This window comes from Pristis pectinata, chromosome X, assembly GCF_009764475.1.
Source record: "Pristis pectinata isolate sPriPec2 chromosome X, sPriPec2.1.pri, whole genome shotgun sequence".
In the NCBI taxonomy this organism is placed as follows: Eukaryota; Metazoa; Chordata; class Chondrichthyes; order Rhinopristiformes; family Pristidae; genus Pristis; species Pristis pectinata.
The window spans coordinates 2,367,665-2,391,427 of NC_067450.1; the positions used below are offsets into that span (position 1 = coordinate 2,367,665).

A 23,763-nucleotide genomic window follows, 5' to 3' on the forward strand; every position below is an offset into this window, starting at 1 on the left:
CAAGTGGACAACATGGAAGCAAGGATTGAGAAACAGCAGTTCAACTGTGGCTGATGGTCTGACTGGAGCTACAGCTGGAACCATCAATGGTCTGTTTGTGCAAGAACAAATGTATTGCATGCCTTTTGTATGCAAAGGTGCTATCAGTCCAGGCCATGGAATGAGGAAAAACACCATTTGGGGAAAAGCTTCCACCTACATGTAACCCTGCAAGTCTTGAAGGTGGAAAGTTGTGATTTGCATCAGAATCTAAGTGAGAGTCACATGGAACACTTTGTTCATGTTCCCACAGCCTTACGCCTATAATAAAGGGTGGTGTGGTGGGTTCAATCCTGATCTTGGATACTGTGTGAAGGTTACGCATTCTCCCTCTGACCATGTGGGTTTTGACCAAGTGTTCTTGTTTCCTCCCAAACCAGTGCTGGTAGATTAATTGGTTACTGTAAATTACCCTTTTGTGTAGGTAAGTGGCAAACAAAGGGGAGTGATAGACCTGTAAAAAGAAAATAATTCTTGCAGGGAATTGGAGGGGGAAAGGGGCCAATGTGATGACTTTGCTGAGAGCTGGCATCGGCCTGATGATGTGCCTATGATATCATTTTTGCCTCAGAGTCTAAGGTTGCCCTGTGGTAAATGCAGGGAAATGGCTCAAAATAATATTAACAGTTTATGACCAGTGATTTTTGGGCATGATCTGCAAGAAGTTGAGGAATAACTGCAGGTTGGCTACAAACGATTGATAAAATTTTGAATCATTTGCTATATAATTAGGGTCATATACTAAAGTCAAATCCAGAACACAAGTATCTTCATTTGAATCAGGATATTTTGTGTAACACAGCAATACTTTGACAATTTCTCTATTAATACTGATCAAGATTCTGTAGAAAGAGAATGGATGCTTTGTTCTCCTAATCATTTTGTTTGATCAGTCCCTGATAAAACTGGTATCCTGAGATAGGTTATGATTAGTCATGGCTTGTTGGAGTGGAGGTGAGCTAGGACAACAGCAAGAGAATACAAAATAAAACAGCAAGAGAATTCTCTAACTTTAAACCATGGGAACCATCATTTATTGTGTTGAAAATAGATTTCTGAATATTCAAGAAGTGATACATCATGGAAGGGCATGTTGTGATGACAGCAGGACTGCAAAGGGATTAAAGATTGGGTGAAAACCTCAAATGGAGTTTTAAGGTGGGGGAGTACAAGGTCATGCATTCTGGTAAGGATTTAAAAGGCAGATGGTTATCTAAATTGAAGAGATTGCAAATAAGTGGAGTTCAGAGGGATTTGGGTGTTCTAGTGCATGAATCACGGAAAGTTAACAGACAGGTCCAATATGTAGTTAAGAAAGCAAATGGCATATTGGTCTTAAGGGTTTGCAGTTTAAGAATAGGGAGATTTTTATCAAGAGTTGTACAGGGTTTTGCTGAGGTCAGTGCACAGCTTTTGGTTCCCTTGCCTAAAAAAAGGATACAGGGCAAGAAAATGGTGTTTACGATAGATCAGGCTAGAGGGGCTGAATAGCCTGCTCCTGGTTGTATTTATGTTCTTATAAGTAGTCGACGTGTTCTGTCAAACCTATTCTGGCTGATCTCTTGGCCTCTAGGTTAAAACATGTGCTGGAGTCAAAAGGTTGAATTCAAGACCCACTCTGGAAATGAACCAACTGACAATACAGAGCATAGTCTAATGCCGAGGTGTTAAATCAAGGCAATGTCACAAACAGATTATTGTTTTCAACATCGCTATTTGTGGGAGCTTAAGTGTGCAAAATTTGTCCGTTACAACAGTGATCGCCTTTCCTTGGCTGTGGAGTGCTTTGGGCGGGCCTGAGCTTGTGGAAGATACTATACAGTACTATACTATCTCCTTTAATTTGATAATTTTCTGTTATACAGACCCAACATGAAAAACGCTTCTCACCTTTATGAAATACATGATTAAAAATTTACGTTTACATGATATCGCATTGTAATATATGACTTCACAATACAATTGCCATTATGATGGAGATGGCTACAGCAGCCATTTTGAGCACAGCAAGGTCCCACGACCACCAGAGTCATAACATATTACCAATCAACGGTGGTGGTGGTTCTGCATGAGGGAAAACTTCGCGATCTTCAGATGGCACCGCAACATCTTTACCAAGGCATTCAGTTGAAAGCCTGCCCCGCTAGCAATCTAGCACTTCATTAGTACTAGAAGCGTCGGTCTGGATTGTAGTTCTGGAGTGGGACTAAAATGGACGCCGATGATCAGTGAAGCAGAGCAGAAGGCCTAGAAGACAAACATTCCGTGCTTAAAACGTAAAAATTTGGAACGAGGGGAAACGAAATTCTGTTACAGATGTTGTGTCTGCTTATTAACTTCGAACGGGTAGGCGCGATTTACTGGCCGTGCACGCACGCATAAACTTGACTGACACTTTGGCGAAGAAGACAGGACGTCCCGCAGCTCGAGCCGTGTGCGCGGAGCCGACCAATCAATTTGACGATCTGGGGCGCGGATGTCAGATTAACGTGGTAACCATAGCGAGCGGCGGAGCGAAGGCTTTGAGTGAACGCGTGCTGCGTCACTTTGTCTGGGCGAGGTGGAGAGGAGGGGAAAAAAAAAGCCAGAGCGCGGTTGTCCTGACGCCACTTGTGTTGCGAGCTCCTTGCACTCTAGAAGAGCTTAACCACGACAAGCATGTGAGTAATGGCTCAACTTCGTCCGCCCGACGACGCTTTATTCTGCCTGTCGAGGGTATAGGATAGGCGGGTGAGCGGCAGGAGCTGGGCGCCTTTTCGCCACGCTAGGCCGCTGCTTGTTACATGGCCCCAAAAAAAACCCCACTAAAACGGGGGTAAACCTCTGTTAGGTTGGAACTGGAATTGAAGGTAAAAGATGAGGAACACTTTTTTCATTTTTTTTTGCAGCGTAGCGTGCCTGCGCTTCAGCGAATGCTTGTGAATTTTAAATAAACCCTGTATGTAAACCGAATCCGGGAGGATTTCAGCAGCATGCAGTTGACAGTTACGTTAGGTGAGATGGAGATGGGGAAAGGTTATTTTAAATGTGTTGATTGCCTTGTAGTTCTGAATGTGTAGTATTTGGCTGTTCAAGTGGCTTGTAGCCGGTTAGTGTTTCGGTAGCTGAAGGGGCAGGCGGGCGAAACGGCTCTCGGCTTGCCACACATGTGAGAGCCAAGCGGCACGCAGCCTTGCGGGACTGAAGCAGGTTCCAGCGCAAAAAATACTACTACTTCCACCCGAACCCCCAAAAAATCCATCTGGGGAAATTATCCTCCTCTTTAATAAGCACTATCCATTTGTATTTCCTTTCCTTGTGTCTCTTGCCTATTCTCGGCAGCGCGAATGGGGCGCTGTGCGGTTCTGAAACGATTTAAGATCGGCGGCTTCTAGAAAATTCTGTCTGTCGCGCGCGGGCGCGCACTCGCACCGGGCATTTGGTGATGTATTTCAAAACAAAATCCCCGAGCCTCTCCCTTTTCGCTTTTTCTTCAGCAGCGGCGACTTTTGATGGCGCAATGGTGGTTGCCAGGTAGTTCGGGGGCTTATTCGCCCCCTTTTATATTAGGGAAGGAAGAATTTGACGGGAGGAGCCGCTGGCGTAAGCTGTTGCGCAATGTGGAAGAAACCGCCATTATCACAGCCCTAACCGGCTGGGCCCAACCCCCTCGGCTCTGCTCGGCGCCTCTGCCCTTGAACGCCTCGTGCGATGAGATAACCTTTCGTGTATTTTCTGTTCATTTGGCAGCTCTTTTCCGTGAGTGTTGCAAGCGGCAGAGTTGTTCACAGGACACCCGTTGCTTGAATTGCAGACACGTTTATCCTGGGTGTGTGTGCGTGTGTTTTCTGCGTGCGCGCCCGCGTGTGTTTTTACCAGGGCCGTCTCCGCACATGCAATAAATCCAGAAGCATCGAAGGACCGCAAGTGTTTAATTTCTATTTATAGCTTCCATATATTCTGCATTAAATCCCGGGCTTGGGATGGCCGCTGTTCTGATCAGTTACATATGGTGCATTGCGTGTGGGTCGATAACGTATAAGGCAACGTGTTTATGACGAGAAATTATGCCCCCAGGGTGTCATTAGAATTTTTTTTGCAGTACAGTTTATATATACTTGGTGAATAAGGTTTTAAGGTGGGAGCAATCCGGGTTTTTGCCAGGGATGTGGAGGAATTTATTGATCGCTGGGATTTTGGGTACCTCCGATGCACATGGACGTAAAAAAGGCTGTTGGCCCTGTGGGGGAGATCTCGAGTGAAGAGGAAGGGCATAACGTTCCCGCTTTAAATTAGTTGATTCCTACCTTGGCAGTCTGAAGATTCAAAATTTTCTTGCAGCAAATCGTTACAGCACATGGTGTAACTGATGAGGATGCTGTGAGCAAATCCAACCTCGGCTGTCTTTTCGTTTGAAATGCATAGGATGACAGGTGCTAGAAACTTGGCACTAGTCAAATGAATGTGCATATTCTTCATTGCATATGGATATTAGACAAAAGATTGTTCTGGTCCTTTAAGTGATGTGACAACATAGCATTGGGTATTTCTTCTTGAGCGCTATTGATTGGACATTTTTCCAATTTCTGTTCCTATGTTTTAAAAGTAGTAAACTTGAATTTTTAATCTACACATTTGACAGTCTTCTATAGTTTTATAAGTACTTCCTGGGGGATTTCTGTACCTTTTGGCTTCATTCATACTAATTAAACACTAACCATCGGAGTGTGTATCATTTACTTAACATGGGACATTACATCTATCTGCAGTAAAAATTTATCTGCATTTCTGGCTACTTGCCTATTCTCTGATACATTCACTAGTTTAAATTAACTTTTATTGCTATTTCTCTTCAAATAGAGTTGTTTGGAAGTTTGCTCCTGAAACTTTGCTATCCATCTGAAATAGAAAAATTAATGGTACTAGTGACAAGCCCTAAGATACTCTTCTTGGTACTTGCTCTGTTTCCTGATGGTATGCTTATCATCCTTTCAGCAAGTGTCTTATCCATTCTTGGGGTTTATCCTGAATCTTCAGCTGTAATTGCAATGGATTTTTTAATGGAGTTTTACAGATATTAAATGAAAACTTTAGAAGTCAAGGTTCATCATGTCACTGGGCTTTCAACATCCACTTTTACATGTCACTGTCTTCAAAGAAGTTGGAGGCTGGTCGTAGTCATATAGTACAGAAACAGGCCCTTTTCCACACTGACCGAGTACCCATCTATACTAATCCCATTTACCAGCACTGTAGTGTAGCGGTTAGCATAACGCTATTACAGTGCCAGTGACCTGGTTTAATTCCACCACTGTCTGTGAGGAGTTTGTATGTTCTCCCCACGTCTGTGTGGGTTTCCTCCCATGTTCCAAAGACGTACGGGTTAGGAAGTTGCGGGCATGCTATGTTGGTGCCCTAAGAGTGGCGACACTTGTGGGCCACCCCCAGCACGTTCTCAGTAACACAAAAAGAGATATTTCCCTGTGTATTTTAATGTACATGTGGCTAATAAATAAATATCTTGGTCCATAAACACCTATGCCATGGCAATTGAAGTGCCTTTGTGGATAGTTAAATATTATGAGAGTCTGCCTTCACCGTCTTCTCAGGCAGTGTGTTCCATCCTCTTGTATTCCCTCTGAACTTGTTACTGCTTACCTTACACCAATGCCCTCTGGTTGTAAGCACCTCTGCATTGAGGAAAATTTTGCTGGCTACACTATGCCCATATAATTTTGGGCACCATTGGGTCCCCCGTCAGCTGCCTTTTGCTTCAAGGAAATCAAACATAGCCTATCCAGTTTCTCATAACTAAAAAAGGAATTCCATCCCAGCCGACATCCTGGTGAATGGCAACATCCTCCTCTGCAGCCTCTCCAGAGCAATTATGTCCTTTCTATACTGTGGTAACCAAAATTGCATGTAATATTCTAGATGTGGTCTCGCCAATGTCTTAAAAAGTTGTACTATCATTTCTCTGCTCTTGTATTCGAAGTCCAGCCATGAAGGTCAGCATCCATTATGCTTTCTTTACTATTATCTAACTGCTGTACAGCAGGGTGTCTCTGTTCCTCATACTCTCTAAGGCCCTACTATTCATTATGTATGTGCTACCTTTACTAGACCTTTGAAAGTGCATCACTTCTCACTTAGGATAAAATTTCATCTGCCATTGCTCTGCTGATTTTTAGCAGCTGATCAGTATCTTTATGCATCCTCGTCACTATCAGCTACAATTTTTGGGTTGCGTCCAAATTCCTTGTACCTTCTACATTAATACAAATTCATGTATTTTACAGTTAGGGTCCTATTACTAATCTGAGGTGCACCATTGGCAAAAGCAGCCCTCCATCATCACGCTCTGTTTCTTATTATCAAGTCAGTTTTGGATCCAATTTGTCTTGGATCCCATTGGCTCTAATTATTTAGATCAATGCTCCATGTAGGACTTTGTCAAATGCCTCACCAAAGTCCATGTAGTCGACATCAACTGCACTGCTCTCATCTATACTTAGTTTACCTCTTTGGGAAAAACTCAAATTAGACAGGATCTCCCACCAACCAAGCCATGCTGATGATCTCTGATCAATTCCTGCCTTTCTAAATGTAGATTGGTCCTGTCTTTCAGATTTTTCCCTAGTAACTTCACTACCACTGACTTAAGTCTTGCTGGTCAGCAATCACTTAGCTTATCCTTGCTACACTTACTGAATAAAGGAACCACATTTTCTGTCCTCCAGTCTTCTGGCACCTAACCAGAGGCTAATGAAGACTTTTTAAAAATCTGTCAGAGCCCCAGCTACCTCCACCCTTCTAGATTTTTCTCCCCTGAATTCACATTGACTGCTATTAATTAGGTTATTGCCGTAATAAATCCTCTGGTGGTAATCGCTGCACTAAACCAAGCTCTCATGCTGTAAATATAGGTGCAAGCTAGCTGGAAAAAGGATTGCCTTTGAGATGGCAGCAGAATGAAAACTTATTAACATTTTGTGTTCTCTGAATGTGGGTGATCTTGGCAAGGCTACTTTTGCTACCCTAGTGTTGGGCTGACTTCATTAATGTTTTTCTTTAAATCGTTAGTCTCATGTGGAATTTTTAGTTTTTAAATGGAGGTAATGGAAACAGGAGTAACATCCCCAAATGAGAGGAGATAGGGATTGGTGGTGAGAAAATAAATGGGGGAGCTAAATATTTTCATTTTAGTGAAGTGTAATTTTGAAAGTGACTACTATGGCTTCAGCCTGCATGCCAGAATCATTAAGGAACTTGGTAATGAGCAGTTGACATGTGACACTGATGCAGTGGTCGTGTGAAGGGTATTCTAGTTTACAGGAAAATTGTGCTTATTTGTTGTGAAATAAACTAATTGGAGTTAAGAATTAGATTGAGTGCATTGTTTGTTATTTTGTGGACATGAAACTTCAGTTCTTTGGACATAAGTCCCATGGCACTTCTGTGAAACGCAAGGGTGTTTTTACTGGTGGTGTGACTGACATAATGTATCTCAACCAATGTATCTATAACAGGTTATCTGGACATCCCCATATTTATGGGAACTTGCTGTGCACAAATTGACTCCTATGCTTTTTACCTTACACCTGAAAAATACTTCTGCGGCTGTAAAGCTCTTTAGGACGTCCTGGGTGTGACAGGTGCTGCAGTAAAGCAAGATTTTCTTGTCAAAGCTCCTATTGTTGCTTGTACATAGATTTTTTTTTCCCCCCTTTTTAATCCCATGAGAGAACCTTCTTGAAACTGCCACGTTGGCTACTAGGAAAATAGCACACCAGGTTAGATCTCTAAATATTCTGTAGCTTCTTGTATTTTTTCAAGTATTATGCAGATTTAGCTTGTCTACCATAATTTCTGATTTGTTTCCTTGAGGGTCCAAGGAGGAGAAAATGGGAGGAAAATGAATAGTCGTGCAGCATGGGAATTGGTCCTTCAGCCCATTGTGTGCACACTAGCCATCAAGCACCCATCTACACTAATCCTTTTTTTCCTCTTGCATCACCATCAACTTCCCTGCCCCCAATTCAGCCACCCACCTACAAGGTAATTTTACAGTAGCCACTTAACCCATCAACCAGCAAGTCATTGGCATATGGGAGGAAACTAGAGCACCCAGGGGAAACCTGCATGGTCACAGAGAACATGGAGCTCTACACAGAACCCACAGATCAAATCTAGGTTGATGGAAGAAGTTAAGGTGAAAAGATAGAACCTCCTTTTAAATATCTGAATTTAAGATGTTGGTTGGTATTTTTATCCCTTGCTTTGTGAATTGGTTTTTTTATTTGTCAGGGAGCCAGGCGATGGTCTTTTGCGATGTACGCAATAGTTGATTATGTCCAATTGATTACCCTCCATTAGTTCATAGCCTGGAATATTCAGGTGGCATCTGCTTGTCTAATGTGCAAGAGACTACAACTGCATTTAGTACAGGTGAGTTTAGTTGTTCATGATATAGTTGCTATTGTCTGTCTTCATGTAGCTTTTTATTGAAGTGACATTTTCATTAAGATGTTATTCCCAATGTTTAACGTGATTGTGATCCTTAGAGTTTTTAATTTACTTATCGTATGCTGCAAGGTGTGCCATACTAGCTTAGCTATAGTTGGCATAGACCTGATCAAATGTGAGTATTATTCTGGAATCTCACTTTTCTGTTGTGGATTGGATGGTGTAAAATAAAAACACACTAGAAGTATTCCTACAGGTTGATCTGTCTGGGACTTGAAACCATAGAGCAAACATTTTTAAGTTTTTTTGCCACACATGCCCTTTCTGAGATGGGTTAAGATAAGCTAAACTGTCAGTTAAATGTTTTCAGAGATGCCTGGTAGGTAAATGGGGCTGAACTTGACTATTACTTTGGACAGTGGTGTGTTTGGTATGTCATAAGTTCAGTTTCTGTGCAAGAAGAGTAGGCTATTGACCCAAGTCGATTGGAGACTATCTGGGGTCTTGTACAATAAGTGTTCATAATCTACAAGTGAGATCTTATGAACAGATTCTTTATCTTTAATCTGTGCTTGTAGTCAGGATTAAATAGCTATATGTGTACTTCCCTCCCTGGAAGTCTGACATGGCAGAGAATGGGTATCAATGCATCTAGTTTTGTTGAATAAAAAAACTGCACAGTGGCACAGCTAGTAGAGGTGCTGCTGCACAGCTCTGACAGTCCTGACCTCTGATTTCTATCTGTGGAGTTTGTACGTTTTTCCCAGGTTCTCTGGCTTCTTCCCACACCCCAAAGACATGCTGGTTGATAGCTTAATTGACCACTTTAAATTGCCCCAGTGTGTAGATGAATGGTAGAATCTGGGGGGTACTTGATGGGAATGTGGGAAGAATAAAATGGAATTAGTGTAAGTGGGTGCTTGATGTTTACTGTGGATTCAGTGAGGCAAAGGACACATTTCTTTGCTATATGGCTGATAATAAACAGGTTTTTATTTATATTTGCCCCAAATCTCTCGAAATTTTTGCCAAAGACACTTGAATTGAAACCTATGTAAGGTCTTCGGATGTAATGGCTCAGAATATTCTGAGCCAACTCTTGTCACCATAGAGATTTGAGATGGCATGTGCTATTTACTGTCTTAATCAAACCCACATTAGGGTTCTGTTGGGCTACCTGTCTGGGCCATTATTTTGACTTCCACCACCGCCAGAAAATCTGAAATGTGTAATATTTAAAATCGTAGCGCATAGAAAAGTGAATTTGTATATGAAGCACTTTGGAACATTTAAAAACCCTGTGGGTACAGATAGTTTTTAAAAAAAAATACACTGTTTGAATTTCAAGCCGCGAAATTGCACAAGACAACCAAGTTGATTAAATGGCCATTGACTCGGTGGACAATGGAAATTACGCACACGATGACGTGGTCCATCTTAGTACCGATACCTGATGGAGAATAATGCTTGAATCTTCAATACAAAGCTGTTTTCTCGTGCCTGAATGATCACTGGGATGGACCAAGTAGTTTGCAAAGATCAGTGAAATAGTCTTCAAACAAAAGGTGTGGATGGATTTATCTGCTGCTGTGACCACCAAATGATGGGCAGTGATGGTTAGTAATTGCAAAATTGGAGTCAATGAGTGACAATAGATTTGTGCCTGTGTGCCTAAAATTAGAATTAATGTTCATTTTCCAATTAAATGAAGATCTAACCAAGTAATTGGAATTAGCAGTAGTTGGTATTTTGAGTCTTCTTGCTTCGTTTTCAGTGGTGCAGTGATGCATCCAATTTGCTCTTGATACTAAACTGGCAAGTACTGCTGTTTCAGTTTTCTTCTGGTGCGGTTATTAAGGAATCTATAAAATCCTTAGTTGATGGCAAATGTATTAAATACGTGCCATTAATCTTGTGTGCAGATTTAAGTGGACCTGATGCTGTAGAAATGGAAGCTGCTCACAGCCTCCGCATTGTCTCCACAGTAACGGGACATTTGTAATCAGGGTGCAGTTTGTCTTACAGTTGGTTTCCATATTAATTAAAATAAGTGCTTTCCATACAATGTGATGGGTTTTATTTGCAAATATTCTAATTGTAAGGGGGATTTTAAAAAAAGTTGAGTGTTGTGATTTATGGACTCAATGATCAGGCTTTGCAAAATGTATCTATAATTGTTTTAAGCATCTGCCAGATGTAGGGCTTTACTGTTTTGAAACATTACTCCTTAGGTTTTTTAACTTTCAGTTGCATTATACTCGTACATAGCAACAATTGTCTTCCTCCAAGGAGGGAAGCATTTGCCTCCTCTTTAAAGACTTTCCTTCAGTCTTGGCTATTTGCTCAGACTCGCCTGGTATGTGTTGTTTATGCCTATGTGATGCAAAGATAAGTGGAGGAACAGGTGGTATTGCGGAGGCAGGGAGTCTGCAGAAGGACTTGGGTTAGGAGAGTGGCCAAAGAAGTGGCAGATGGAATACAGTGTGGGGTTATGCACTTCAGTAGGAAGAATAAAGCTATAGACTATTTTTTTAAATGGGGAGAAAATTCAGAACTTGGGAGTCCTAGTTCAAGATTCCCTCAAGGTTAACTTGCAGGTTGAGTTGGTTGTAAGGAAGGCAAACAATGTTAGCATTCATTTTAAGAGGACCAGAACATAAAAGCAAGGATGTACTGCTGAGACTTTATAAGGTGTTGGTCAGGTGGCTTTTGGGCCCTGTATCTAAGGAAAGATGTGCTGGTCCTGGAAAGGTTCCAGAGGAGGTTCACAAAAATGATCCCAGGAATGGAAGGCTTAACATACGAGGAGTGTTTGGCTCTGGGCCTGCATTTGAAGGTGTGGTGGAGGGGAGGGTGGAAATCTCATTGAAATGAGGAATTTCTTCACCCAGTGGGTGGTGAATCTGTGGAATTTGTTGCCGTAGAGGGTTGTGGGGACCAAATCATTGGGTGTATTTAAGGCAGAGATTGGGTTCTCGATTGGTAAGGGGGTTAAAGGTTGGTGGGAGAATGGGGTTATGGGGGAAAAAGCATCAGCCATGGTTGAATGGCCAAGTGGATTCGAGCTGAATGGCCTAATTCTGCCCCTATATCTTGTGGTCTTGTGTGAGCCTCCTTCCGCTTCATATTGTGGTATCCATCAGTTCCTTTCTCCCTTGTGCTTATTTAGCTTTCTCTTGTATGCGTCTTTAGTATTTGCCTTAACTGCTTAGGCTGGTATGTTTCACATTCTTAATGCATTCTGTATAAAAAGCCCCAAAATTGAAGACCTCCCTATCGATCCCTCAAGCAAATCTCTTGGTCTTTTCTGAAGAAAGGTGCTCCAACTGGTTTTGGTCTTGTATGATAGTTACAGCTTTCCTTGGGATAGATGCTGAAGTAAAAACCATGATTGGATTGAATAGTGGCATTGGCACAAGGGGCCGCAAGCCTATTATTTTGCATATTCTGATAATATCCTTGAATCTTCCTGTGCCACCTTCATTGCAATCATTTTTATAATATGGAGATCGTCTGTGGTCTAACCAAGATTCTGTGAAAACCTTAACATCCTTTGCTTTTCAATTTTTTCCATCTAGAATTGAATGCGTGTGGTTGATCTTCTGCTTATCAATTGCATCATTAATCTTAGTGTCTCTAGCCCTCGACCACTTCCATTTCCTTATCCGGTTCGTTTTATCCATGGTTATGATGAAATTGCCTAACTTTATTACCTTGATTTTTTTTTTAATATTTTCAATTTAGAAATTGAATTTGATTTCTGCCATGTGTTGCTACCCTTTTGTTGGTCTACCTAATTGCCAAATTGCCCTTAACTTTATTTCTTTATTTTGTAGCTAGCTTATCATTTCTATGCCCCCGATTCTATGTGCTGTTACTTCAATCAAAAGTCCGCCAAAGAATAAGTTCAAAATTCAAGCATCTTTTTCTGCCCCACATTGTTAACTAGTGGCCTCATTACATCTTTTAATACAAGAATAAGAGGCTTGGTAATATTTTTAATCTAATGCTATGTGTCTTCCCACATTTTTAATATATAGATAAAATGCATTGAATTAACTACTCTATTTCTGCAATTCTGTTGATATTAACTAACAGTTAAATTTCTGACCACTAGCTGGATAAAGTTGCAAGATATTTTGGTCTGGACTGAAACATATCTTTACTTTCTAAGACTTTCATGTGACCTTTTCAAAAAGCAGGGGATTCCATTCTCATTTGCTGGTTTGTCCTATCTGTTGTGTAGTTTCAGAAAATGTTTTGATGATGTTGGCTCATTCACGTAGGTTCAAATTGTTTTCCTCAATTCTGAGATGCATGATTGAGGCTTAGACACTTCGCTTTACTAAGATGGTGATATTTTAGCTTTTTGTCAATGCCCATTCCTGTCAATATTCTAGTTTGGTTTTACTTCTACCAGAATGTCTATACTTCATCAGAGCTTAAATTAGGAGAATTTAATATCAGGGTACCAGTTAGAACCATTTATGCCTGAGCCACCACCTTACTTGATATGTACATATGCATTTTTTGCAAGTGATTGGAAGTGGCAACATTGAAGTAAATGTAACTGCACGGACTAGGGAATAACCTAAAGATTTTCATGTTTGCTGTTGTTTGAGCTACTTGAGCTTTTTAAATGCTGTATAAAGACTGATCAAATAGGAACATTTTCCCAATGGAAGTTGCATTTAGCAAAATCTAGTAGTGTAAATGCTTGCCATCTTTCTTCTTGATCAGTCAGGCCCAATGGTCTCTGTACACAAAAGATTGGTCATTTTGCAATGAGTACAGATTCTATGTAGGTTTTTAATCTAGATATTAAACCTTAATGAATACCAGACTTGTAATCAGAAGCAGCTGCACAAAATTCTCTCTGCTCTTTGTTGTGAGTGTATGTACTTTTCCCACCAATAAGACTTGTCTCATGTCTTGTGCTGTTACTTCTGATATTTTTTTTGTATGTTTTAATTGTCATCAATTTCTCTTTTGATTTTGTCAAATGATTCTTGCTAGGGTACTCTTCCACCAGTGGCTGATATCTGATATCATCCAGGTGGCCATTGTTCATTAGCAGGGTTCAACAGCAAATGTCAACATATCTATTGATAGTTACTGCCAATTCTGTTGTATGCGCTCTTCAATAGGGTCACTGGTTAGTGATCAAGCACAGAAATCTGAGGCTTTTCTTTTAGAAACTGAATAAATTCATGGAATTATCAGAGGATCTTTTCAATTAGGAAACCAGTATTGAAAATTTGCAATTTCCTTTGCACATTTGAGAAATGGTGCCTGTGAAAAATGATGCATTCCATAACTGTGCTAGTTATGATTATAGCCTTAGGGTCATTGAAGTTTTCTCCTTTCTTCCTGTGCCTTCCCTTCAACCAATTTAAAGAAAAAATTCCCATCAGCTTGGTTAAATTGGCTTGCTCTTAGCTGTGTAACAGTTTAAAGTTCTATGTGGATGTTCTCAGCTCCTGTGACAGTATAAGTACCAAAAAAAAAGCAGAAAAACGACCTGCATAGAAGTCTTGGTTTCTGAAGGGAATTTTCTTCAAGAAGGGAAGGGATTAGTGTTGAGCTTTGAAGCACCTGGGCACTTTTGTTGAAATGGAGGAGAGGGAGGTGAGGAAGAGGAAAGACATGGGGAGGTTACCAGGTAAATGTCCTGCTGTACTCCAGATCAAAAACTGATGAGTACAGCAAGAAAGTATTAGCTTTGTACCTGTAATGACCACAGAATTGTTTATCGCTGATGTATGAAAATTGATGGATAGTTGACCAGCAAAAGCCTCGACCGTAGGAACTAGTTATGTGGGCAGAAATGGACACCTGTCCCTTTCAGATCAGGGTCAGTATGAAGCAGGAAGCAACATTATATGGGAACAAGGAAACAGATTTTCATTATTCATAGTTTCAAGTTTTTCTGGTGATTTAATGCCAAAGCCAATGATGTAGTTGGCACCCTTGGATTAAGTGTTGCTATTATCTTTTACCTTTTTTTCCTATATTGCCCTGTGCATAAGTTTTCGTTTTTTGCTATTCTGAATTTGCTTGTCATGATGTTAGTGCATCAAATCGGGCATGGGGCCCAAGAGCTGTATACAAGCAAAAAAATTCACACAATATGATTCCTTAATGGTGTGGTTAATTTTTGTAGGGTGATAGGTACTACACAGCAGATGTTGCATTTGAATCTCTTGGTTCTGATTACTTAGCCCAGTGGATCCCAAACATTTTGAGTTCCCCATCCCACACTCTGGGTCCAGTGCCAATGGGAAACATTAACCAATTTGGACATCTTATGCTGAGATCACCAAACAAAGCACCCTGTATCATTAATATAAGATTTTCTCCGTTCCCTTATCTTTTTCTATTGTCCCTTGTGTGCCCCTCCCCTGCCTAAAAAAAATTTGAGCCTTTGGCCTGGCTTGTTTTTCTTTCACTAGCAGAACCCAGAGACTAAACTGACATCAATCTATTAGAATGTAAATACTTTATGCATGCGGCTTTAAAACTTGTAGCTTTTTTTTTCACATAAACCTTGTGATTGTTTTCGCTCCCATGATACTTTTAGGCAGCCAGCTTCTGCAAAGTGGTATGACCGAAGAGACTACGTCTTTGTTGAATTTTGTGTAGAAGACAGTAAGGATGTTGAAATAAATTTTGAAAAAGAGAAGTTTACATTCAGGTACGTAGTAGATATTCAATCGCATTTATGTCAAAATGTCTGTCATATAAGTTTAGGGGCAGCTGTTTTTGCATCTTAAGATTCCATTTGAAAAGAATTTAGGCTCTGGTAGTTGTAATGCCTTTCTCATAATCTGAGTGTTTTATAGTTGAGTGGTATTTTTCCTTACTCTTAAAAGTGCATCCGAATTCCTGTGGATCTATATTCTTGAGCTTTTGGTTACAATCTGACAGTGTGACTGCACTGTATTTTTTTTCAAATATTTTACTGCTGGAGTATTGGGTTTTTAAGACTGACTATTTTAGAACATTTAACTGTCAACTTGTTGCCAGCAAGGAGGTTCTTATCATTTGTTCATCGTGGACACCTTGGCACTGCGCAAGAATCTTTTGCAGTCGCACTATATGTAATTTGCATATATCTTTGTCTGTCTTCCACATGTTTTCCTTTTTAGGTCTCCCCATACTGTTGCTTATTTAAGTGGGCAAACCAGTCATATTCTTGTACTATCTGCAAAGTAGTATGTATCCCTTTTTTTTCCCCAAATATTTTTCTCCTTTGTGTGGCTATGCCTAGCTTTTACTTAGTATGACTTGATTAACAAATCACTGTGGAGAATCTGAATTTGCACCTTGCTGCTCTATAAAAGCGCAAAACATGGAGGACCAAACTTGTAACACCAGAATACTGACATTCCTCTCAATATTCTTATAGAAGAGCTGAAATATTGTTGCAGATTGCATTGTAATTTAGGTGCTTGGAATAGAATGTGAGGCTACTTAGGGATCATTAACACAAGGGGGAAAACGTGCCTGCTGTTTGGCTTTTCACTAAATATCATTGGTGTTGCATTCTGGCTCTGTTGACTTAGGATTGAGCTGAACGCAAGCTCGGTAATGTTGGCTATTGATCCAAGATAGATCTATGTGCCTTCCTTTTGGGAAAGTGCCTATTCACACTTCTCTGCTTCCTCCATTAATTTGAAATTGGAGATTAATGATAGGACCTGAAAAATGCTGTCATAACTACTATTGTCACAGTACAGTGACTAGGAACAACAGTTATGCCTTTTATTATGACCATGCTATTTTATAGGAGCATGAGGTTTGCAGAGGATTACTGTTGAATTTTCCACCAAGTGGGAAAGCACAATTTGACCAAACAGTTGATTTTTTTTTTGATTGCTGTTTCCACTTTAAAGCTAGCGCAGGCTATAAATTTATAAACAGAGCAATTGTTCTGCTATAATCACAGATGAAGAATTCATCCTGCTTGTCAACAGTGCTGGCTGGCTAAGAAGTTTCCTTGAAGTTCACTATTTTGGACACTAGGTTGCTGACCCTATTTTGATAGGCCTTTGGGGCTCTTGGTATCTTTGACTCTGCAAATCAGAGCTTTAAATCTAGGCCTCTCATTGTGCCTATTAGCAGCAGCAGTCACGAAATGATTAAGAGCCTATCTGCCTGACTGACTAACAAAAAACAACTTGGGGAACCTGGATAGGTTTTACAAAGTATTGTGATCTTGCAGAATTTGAGCCTTTTCTGATCCTCTGGAAAAACATGGTCAAAGTATTTAATGCACATTGAAAATCATCTGTATTTTTAGTCCAAGTGGAATCAAGGTGCAATATACCAGACATCAAATTCTACCCTAACTTCAATCTGTAATTATTTCTGGTGTGTACTCCAGTGTCAGTTAAGATGGTGTCAGCACGTTTGATGCATTAAGCTCATGAAGACGGTGACCAAATCAGTAAGTATGAGGACATAAGTAAAGTCTTGGCGTGTACCTAGAGCTGCACAAGGTTATAAAAGAACACCTTTGCGCAAAGCTTGCAATTTTGTTTTCCCAGTCTCATGCTGAATCCAACTGTAGTTTTTATTTTGGCTTATTAAGTTATAGCAAAAAATAAGAAAACCAGGGGCTTTGTATTTCATTGTGTTTCCTTTACAAATTGAGCAGTGAGGGGTCTGGATCAGTATAATTTAAACAGATAAATCAAAGTTTGGCTGTGTTATGGTTTACATTTTGAATACTCACTTGGTTTCCTCTTGTTTTAATTTTATCCACCATGTAATCTTATCCACTATTTTGAGTACTGTCCTCTTTTTAAACCCTGCCCTCACCAAATGCTTCCAAAAGTATTTGTGTAAATGGATGATTCTTGGGGTGTTAATGCTCTAAGCTCTGGTTTGTTTGCTATAGTTTAGTGAATGCTACAAGTTTTACTTGAACCACATCAATTTATGATGCAATCAAAAAAGGCCTCAATCCCACTGGCCTGCCTCTCTCTCCTGGCTATCTTCCCACTTACTCTCAGTCCTGATGCGGGGTCTAACTATTGGCCATCCCTTTGCCTCCACAGGTGCTGCCTGACCTGCTAAGTTCCTCCAGCAGTTTTTTGCTGAAAATGTTAAGTTTGATCCAAAATAACTGAATCTGCTCCATTTATTTCCACCTTTTTTTAAATGTCTTCTGGGTTTATGCAATTATTTCCTAATGGAAGTTTGGCTGAACCATAAAATGCTGTGCTAAGTATGGCATTGTGCCATGCTGGACATGAAGGTCTTTAAGGCTCTGGCTAAGAATGGAAAACCTGTCATGGTTTCATTGTAGCAAGTGCTGGGGGGGAAGAGAGGAGAGAGACTGACTATCCATTTGTGAACATTGGATCAGAGGATTTGGGGTCAATTGTGTTGTTGCCTTTTCTAAAGAAGTTGAACTGACCTATGCCAGATGCAAAAAAAAATGTACTTTATTCCTTTCCTCGATGCTGCCCGAGCTAGAGGGCAGCAACCTTTTGTAATTCAGGTTTTTATTAAAACACAGTATTGCAAATGAACAACATTTAAAGTACATAAATGAAAAACAGTCATACAATGGGGGATGCATGAAGACCCATCAGGAGTTGGATGGATGAGAAGAGCACACCATCTTGTCAGGACAATTTGTTGTACATTCATTCCCCAATGCTTAAATGAAAATGCATGCTATAGTTAAGGTTTGATTTTCTTCAAGTCAATATTAAGACTTGCAAACTTAAGCTATTGGGTAAAAAGATGAAATGAAAACAAAGTGATAGAAGTATCTGCACAGGATTTGTGGAGAGAGAAAATGTTAATATCTTGGGTCAAGAACCTTTTCAGGGTCATGTTTCTCTCCAGTATTTTTGGCATTTCCCACAGTATTGGTTGGTAGAAAGATGTGCTGTCTCTCCATGTGCAGCTTTGCAACACTGGAGGAGGCTGGTAACAAATGTCAGGAGACATGGGGCAGAAAAATTAAGGAAAGTGTGTTTGGCGGTTGTACCTCCAGATAGAATCGAACACCTTTTCAGTTCCTTCAAAGGGTTTATACCTGAAAGCAATATAACATCAAGTTAGAATCTGGATGTTTTCTGTCCAGCTGTGCCTTTGTGAACTCTGATGCTACATCTGTTGCTCTAAGACCTCATATTCTGATGAATATGCCTTTGTTGTAGATATTTTTATTTGAGAATTGAGCCATAAAGTATGACATGATAATAAAATATCTATCAAGCTTTTTATGGCCATTAATGTTTGAGAACAAGGTATTGAAATTCACTTTTTTGTATGGCATCTGTTTTCCTTGTAGCTGTCTTGGAGGAGCTGAGAACGTAAAGCATTTTAATGAAGTTAATCTTTATAATGCAATTGACCCAAATGTAAGTATTGGACAATAAATGAGCCAGATAAGTAATATCCTCTGCTACTTTTGTCATGCTTGTGCCAATTCTTAGTTGAGAAAGCATGTTAATGATCAATATCAAACTCTGCCAGTGCAGTTGTTCAGTTTTTCACAAGAGTGCAATAATGGTTCTCTGTCCCTTTGGTGACTAAGTATAGTTGAATATTTTGTTAAATCCTCATCGTATTGAAATTCTCTTCTGGGGGCTGGGGAATAGACTTATTCACATTTTACTAGGAGAATAATAGTTGTTGCATTGGTCTAATTGTATGGATCCATATCATACTGGTCTATATTGTTCCTGTAATGTATTTTGTAGGATTCCAGACACAAGCGGACAGACAGATCTGTCTTGTGCTATTTACGAAAAGGAGAATCCGGTCAAGCATGGCCACGGTTAACCAAAGAAAAACCAAAGGTAACTAGGATCTTGCAATGTTGTTCTCTAATATCTTGTTTTCATTGCTTTCAAATATTGACTGACCACTTTTGCAGTTAAACTGGCTCAAAGTGGATTTCAATAACTGGAGAGATTGGGATGATGATCCAGAAGAGGAAGATTTATCCAGCTTCGAGAAGTTCTCACAGGTAGGGACATCCATTTATGTAATTGGCTAATATATATTACTGCACATGGATATACACATCTTTCATGGGGTAGTTGTTGCATCTGTTGAGTGAGGGTCAAATATATCACTGTTTCTGGAAAATGGATGTCCTTGGAATAAGTACTAGTAGGAAGAGACTTGTTCTGGGAAGTAAACTCCTGAAAAGAGTTGGATTCTTGTTGAACATCCTTAGCTTTCACTGGATTTTTGATTCATTTCCTGCTGAGTTTGAGTTCTTTTGCCCACTTGTTGGCTCAACGTCCCAGAGTATGCAACTACACATGATATAATCCTTCAAGAAATATATCACCTGCATGTCATAGTGTAAGCACTATTTGTACACCAAGTACAGTGGACAAAACTACATCTAAACTATAGTGTTCCTTGTACAATGGCACTGAGAATTGTTTAAAAAAATTCCTGGATTGGCAGGAAACTCCTGTTTTCTGTGTGGGAATACTTATTTAAAAGAATTGATATTAAAGCATATTGGGGTAATGTGTTTTCTGTTCATGTAGCATACAGCTTCTCAATGAGTGATAATGTTTTTAAAAAATAAGTCTGTTAACTTTATTCATTGACCATATGTGTTTTTTAAAAAAAATCCCCATTATTTATATTGAACACTGTGTCTGTGCTTCCCCACCACTTAATTACCTTAACCGAACGTGAGTACTGATGGTGTCAATAGGTTTTGGACTGTGGAGGTGGTTACAGTTGTGACAGTTACTGCTGTTCAAGCACTGAAGAATGAATCTGGGCTTATTGCCTTCAGCCCCTTCTCTTGTTCCCTAGTAATTGTAACCAGTATCACAGCTAAGATTAGTGAGGGATTGAACTTGGACCATCCAGGTCTGTGGAACTTAACACCACCCCATGTATTACTTGCCCCTATTTACAATGTCTTTATTAATGTACTGCTTAGAATTAATTTTTAAAAAAATTAAAAAATACATCTTTATAGATGATGAACAATATGGGAGGAGATGATGATGGAGACATCCCAGACGTTGATGGAATGGACGATGTAAGTATGAAGATACTAGCTTAGAGCTCTATATTTTTAACTTTGTGAAATGGAAATGAGATTATGCAGCAACCCAGTAATTATAGCGGTTATAACTAGACTCTCGGGGGTTCAAGTTCAAGTCCTCTTCAATGACTGAAGTTTTGTGGTTTTCTGTTGATAAATAGTGTAGATTGCATGTAGTAATATGGCTAATTGTGCCTTTGAAAAGGTGAATATCAAAATGCTATGCTAACTCTTCTATTACAGAGAAGCCATGGTCCATAGTGTAGGTAAAGGCCGGAACTTAAATCAGTTGAAAAGGATTTTGGCAGTTCTATTGGTAGAGCTTGTTTTGTCCTGGTCAGACCTACACTTAAAATTTGAGTTGGTCCAAGGCTTGGATTTGTATATTATCTGGTTGGCCATTGGTAGTTATTTTTCTTGGAAATTTTTACTTCCCTCAATTGCTAACTCTACTTCCACAGGTGCCAAGGTCACTCTTGCATGACTGTTCTGACTCTTTTGTGCATTTTTGACTCTTCCCTGCTACCTCCCCCCTTGGCACATTGGATATTACTGTGATTTCAGCCATATGAAAAGTTTACGAATTCCTCCCAAAACCCCTTCAACTCCTTTTCAGAAGTTCACCTTTTTGAGCCATTCACCCAATTTATATCCCTGGCTCCTTTGTTTTTTGGAGAATGGGATGAAAAACGCTATGATGCTGGAGGAACGCAGCAGGCCAGGCAGCATCTGTGAAGAAAAGCAGGCGGTCAATGTTTCGGGTCAAGAACCTTCTTCAGGACTGAAGATAGGAAAAGGGGAAGCCCAACATATAGGAGGGAAGAACAGAGCAGTGATAGGTGGACAAAAGAGGGCAGGCAGGGGTACAAGGTGGTGATGGGTGGATGTGGGTAAAAGATGATGGGCAGGTGTGGGGGAGGAGGGGAGAGCAGATCCACCAGGGGATGGGTCAAAGGTAAGGAGGAGAAAAGGAGGGGGGGGGGGGTAGAAAAAAAGGCTTGGAAAGGGAAGAGGCGGCATGGTTGGGGGGGGGGTGGTGGGGATTACTTAAAGTGAGACAATTCAATGTTTGTGCCGTTAGGCTGCAAGGTTTCAAGATGGAAAATGCAGTGCTGTTCCTCTAGTTTGCGCTTGGAATTCTCCTGGCAGTGGAGGAGGCTGAGGACTGTCATAATCAGTGATTGTGTGGGAGGGGGAGTTGAAGTGACTGGCAACGGGGAGATTCATATCACGGTTACGGACGGAGCACATGTTCTGCGAAATGGTCACTTAGTCTGCGTTTGGCCTCACCAATGTAGAGGACGCCACATTGTTTTTGGTTTGGTACAACAGATGTTACATAAATGTAACTTTTAGTTGTCAGGAAATCTTTCAGTTATGATGGTTGTCATGGTTAAGTCAACCTTAAGTCTTTGCCCCAGAAAGAATACTCTGACTAACAAACTGTTGCTTAATGTTAACTGCAAATGAGTACAATTTGTGATTATTTTTTTTAAATGCTTTTCATAAGGCTTGAAAAGGGCAAGCACAGCTGTGTGATACTCAGCAGACAGGGATGATATAACACAGGTTGGCTTGGAACCAGGTTGATGCAAGTTGCATAGCCAGGCTAAGGTGTAAAGTTTATGAATTTGGTGATTATTGATAATGTACTGTGTAGAAAAATCAGTACATTTCTTGGATTACAGGAATATTGAGATTCAATACTATAAATTTAATATTAATTATTTTTAAAGTGGAACTAAAACACAGTATTTTTGATGTAGGTCTGTCCACTGTCTAAAAGGGTAATGCATTGTCACCTATAATGTTCCAATGGATTCTTGTGATGCATGTATTTGAATTTCTAACTCCATCTGTTGGGTTTGCATGTGTCTACTGCAAATGTACTAAAACATGCCACGCTACACCAACTTTTGATAACTAGTGTGTGTAGATTAAGCCTGCAGTTTCTTTTTCTCTGCCTCAAAGTACATTTTTGATTTGGAGTATTTCAGTATGGGATATCCCATTGCTATTATGTAATTAGGAACATGGGATAGAAATAGAAAGTTTGTCCCTCTGAAGGATTTTGCTGCTAACTATAATTGTGAATTGATGTCAAATTTGCAACATATAGTAAATGCCTTTAATTGTTTACTCTTTGCTCTTTAGGATGGGTCGCAGGATAGTGATGATGAGAGTAAGTAAATTTTGGATGTTTTTGAGGTAATTAATTTTGTTTCCACTGTACTTAATTTGTCTATTAAATATCTTTTTGTTTTTCCAGAAATGCCAGATCTAGAGTAAATGAATTGAGGGAAAAAGGCTTCAGGGAATTGGAAGAAACGCATTCATTAAACTGTTAATTTTTAACAAAACACAATTATAAGTTGATAGCTGTTCAGGCAGTGAAGCATCTTTCAATCCATTTTCAACTTGTTTAAAAGGCTTTTCTAGGGGTCGATACATACCAGAGTATTGGACAAAATTGCTTACCAGTACAAGACAATATAAAAATATGTCATCCTGCATATTATATGCAGGACAAAAATATGCCAGGACTTGAGCAAAAATTATTTATAGTGATCTGAATTTGTACTGACCTAGTACTAAACCTTGTAGTTGGTTCCTATACAATCTAATACCAAATTCCTTCAGTATCAATTAAGCCACCTTAGATGATTCTGCAGCAGTTAGCATGCTGAGGTTTTAATAAGTTTTCAGAGTGGCTCCATCTCTAAGAATTGGTTCAAACTATTAATGGTATTGGTTGACCCTTCAGCTTCTACATCTGTTAGTATGATGAGTGATAAAGCTGTACATTGTCGCTTGTGGATCTTAAGTGGCTGTACATTTAGATGACCAAAAGTGTATTTGCACTGTCTTGAGTATGAATGCAAGTTTTGAAGAAACTGTTAATACACTATCTTTAGGATGTATTTTGTGAAATCTGCTCAGTACAAGCTGAAAACCTCAATTTATGTCAAATGCAATGGAATTTTTTTTAAGCCTACAATATCTTTCTAATAAACTGTTAACACTTAACTATGTTTGTGCTTTTTTTTAATGGAAGGTTTTGCATGAATATGAAGGATTTCTCACTGCACTGAAATTTGATAACATGTTTTCTATTTAAGAGATTTTCAGTTGTATTGCAAAAATTCTGTGTGGATGTACAGTAAAACTGAGTCCCCTATCCAGTTGTTCTGAAATCTGAGTGATGTTTCTGGTGTATCTTTTTAAACTTGCCA

The 23,763-nt window shown here is 39.8% G+C and overlaps 1 protein-coding gene across 1 annotated transcript; it reads left to right on the forward strand.

Moving 5' to 3' along the window:
- The first annotated feature begins 2,430 nt into the window (after nucleotides 1-2,430).
- Nucleotides 2,431-23,557, forward strand: LOC127566947 (prostaglandin E synthase 3-like). Its single transcript, XM_052009503.1, has 8 exons — nucleotides 2,431-2,699; nucleotides 15,065-15,178; nucleotides 18,797-18,866; nucleotides 19,209-19,307; nucleotides 19,385-19,477; nucleotides 20,462-20,524; nucleotides 22,685-22,712; nucleotides 22,800-23,557. Coding segments are annotated over exons 1-8 (489 nt in total). The 5' UTR covers nucleotides 2,431-2,697; the 3' UTR covers nucleotides 22,820-23,557.
- The last annotated feature ends 206 nt before the right edge of the window (nucleotides 23,558-23,763 follow it).